This window comes from Cyprinus carpio, chromosome A21 (assembly GCF_018340385.1).
Source record: "Cyprinus carpio isolate SPL01 chromosome A21, ASM1834038v1, whole genome shotgun sequence".
Lineage (NCBI taxonomy): Eukaryota > Metazoa > Chordata > Actinopteri > Cypriniformes > Cyprinidae > Cyprinus > Cyprinus carpio.
Window position 1 is genome coordinate 844061 of NC_056592.1, and position 2500 is coordinate 846560.

At 35.5% G+C, this 2500-nt stretch overlaps 1 protein-coding gene across 1 annotated transcript in view; it reads left to right on the forward strand.

Moving 5' to 3' along the window:
• LOC109102320 (WD repeat-containing protein 7-like) overlaps nucleotides 1-2500 on the forward strand; it is a 276531-nt gene that overhangs the window by 39584 nt on the left and 234447 nt on the right. The window contains 1 exon segment of the mRNA XM_042778494.1: nucleotides 1231-1245. Coding sequence (XP_042634428.1) covers nucleotides 1231-1245 — 15 coding nt within the window.

A 2500-nucleotide genomic window follows, 5' to 3' on the forward strand; every position in this document is an offset into this window, starting at 1 on the left:
AGCATATGATTGGACGAAAGTCTGTGGTTCAGAATGCACGATCAATATTTGCTGCTTGTTTTCCCGACGTTTGTTTTCCCGAATTTAATAGAAGAAAATTACCGGTCATCCATTGTTTTACATCTTTAACACATTCTGTCAACTTGGCTAGTTTAGAAATTTCATCTGGTCTTGATGAGATATAGAACTGAGTATCATCAGCAGTGGAAACTAATTCCAAGTTTTCTGATAATGTTGCCAAGTGGCAGCATGTATATTGAAAATAACAGAGGGCCTAACACAGATCCTTGGGGCACCTCATAATTTACTGATGTTAACTTGGATTTTTCACCATTTAAGTAGACAAAATGGTAACGGTCTATTAAAGTATTGTTATTTAATAATCGTTTTATGTAATTTCGTGATTTAAATTATTATACAGTAGCGTAATCACCAGTAACAGCCACCTCTTCTTCTCATCGGAGACATTAGATGCAGCACTGTACAGTCTCTCGCTGTCTGTGCTTCGTGCTTGTAAAGATTTCTGCATCTTTCTCTGTTAGTTTTAAATACTTTCACACTGCCGACATGTTTGCTGCATTAGTGCAAACCTCTATTTGATCGCATTAGTCATTGTTCGGTGCATATTATTCGTCCTTTTCACTTAAATTTTTTGCTATTTTTGTCTGAATAATTTTGGTTGCCAAATATTCGGTGCATCCCTAATTTCAGAAGATCATGTGACACTGAAGACTGGAGTAATGATGCAGAAAAAACAGCTTTAATCACAGAAATAAATTACAGTTTAACAGATATTCACTTAGAAAACAGCTGTTTTACATTGGAATAATATATCACAGTTTTTACTGTATTATTCATCAAATAAATGCAGCCTTGCTGAGCAGAAGAGACTTTCACAAACAAAAACAAATCTTGCCGACCCCAAACTTTTGAACGGTACTCTAGATGAGCTTAAAGCTAAGAGACAATCAACTAAAAACCATCTAAAAGATTGTAAAATATGTATTGCAAAACTACAATTTTAAGTCAAGATGCGCCCTTAGAAGACAGCTGTCGATGTCTAGGCAGTCGACAACTTATTAGAGTTTAGAACAGAACCGCAGCGTCACCTTCGGTATATAAGTGTGTGTCTGTTTGAGTGTGTGTCTGTGTGTGTGAGAGAGAGAGAGAGAGAGAGAGAGAGAATGTGTGCATGTGTGTGTCTTTGGGCCGTTGATGGGAGGCAAGCAGTGGCCCCTGGGAACGGTTACCATGGTGACGGTTGCTGGTCAGTGTAATGTTACCGTGGCAGCAGTGACCTCAGCAGGGTACAGGACTGCAGGGGTCAGTGAAAGCAATCCGTCTCTCTCTCTCTCTCTCACACACACACACACACACACACACACATTTATTGAGTGTGTGATGCCATGACTGTCCGTTGGCATTTTAGTCTTTGCTCCTTGAGATGATGTTTTACAGTGAGATATTCAGAAACAGTCGTTCAGAAATGTTCTCATTTTTTGAGAAAACTATAGTTAGTTTCATATCTAATTCACTTAATTATGAATTTAGTAATAAGTGTATGGTTTTTACTTTGCAAATGAAAAAATGGGGGAAAATGTATTACATTAAGGGAAAATCAAGTCAATAATAATTTTTTGTTTGTTTGTTTATAAAATGGGGATAATTTTAGATTTTATTTCTGCATGCAAACCAGAAAATGGAAATGATCTGGTGCAGATTAAAATGAAGATATTATTATAGATATTATTGTGTACGCTTGTTAACTGCTTTTTCAGGTAATATTTGGAGTCGTTTTTGGAGAATACTATACTTAATTTGATATTTAATGAAATAAAGTTTGAATTTAATTATGAGTTTAGTAATTAATTCATTAGTTTTACTTTGCATATGATTGCACAATAAAATGGGTATAATTACATTTTATATTTTGTTTCTGCGTGCAAACCAGAAAATGGAAATGATCCAGTGCAGATACAAAACGTGCATTTTATTTCAGATCGCTGAATATTTTTTGAGAATGTTTTGGAGAATTTGGGGATTTTTTAGGAGATTATTGCAGATTTTTAGGAGATTTTTCTTGGTGATTTGTTTTGGTTTTGGTATATTTTTGTAAGCTTGTTAACTGCTTTTTTAGACAATATTCCTGATGAAAAAGCTCAGCTCTCGCTCTCACAGAAACACAGATGCATGCTGGGCATTAGCTGCTCTGGAAATGAATAAATGACCTTTTCCTGTTCACAAAAACATGTGGAATAAACGACAAAACCACACACATGCAATGAAAGCAAGACAGGTGCATTCTGGGGGTTTCGTTATGGGCTTTATGTTATATTTAGCACGGTTTCCACAAAAATATGAAGCAGCAATAATCAGAAATGTTTCTTGAGCAGCAAATCATCATATTATAATGATTTCTGAAGATCATGTGACACTGAAGACTGCAGTAATGATGCTGAAAATACAGCTGCGCATCACAGAAATAAATTACACTTTAACA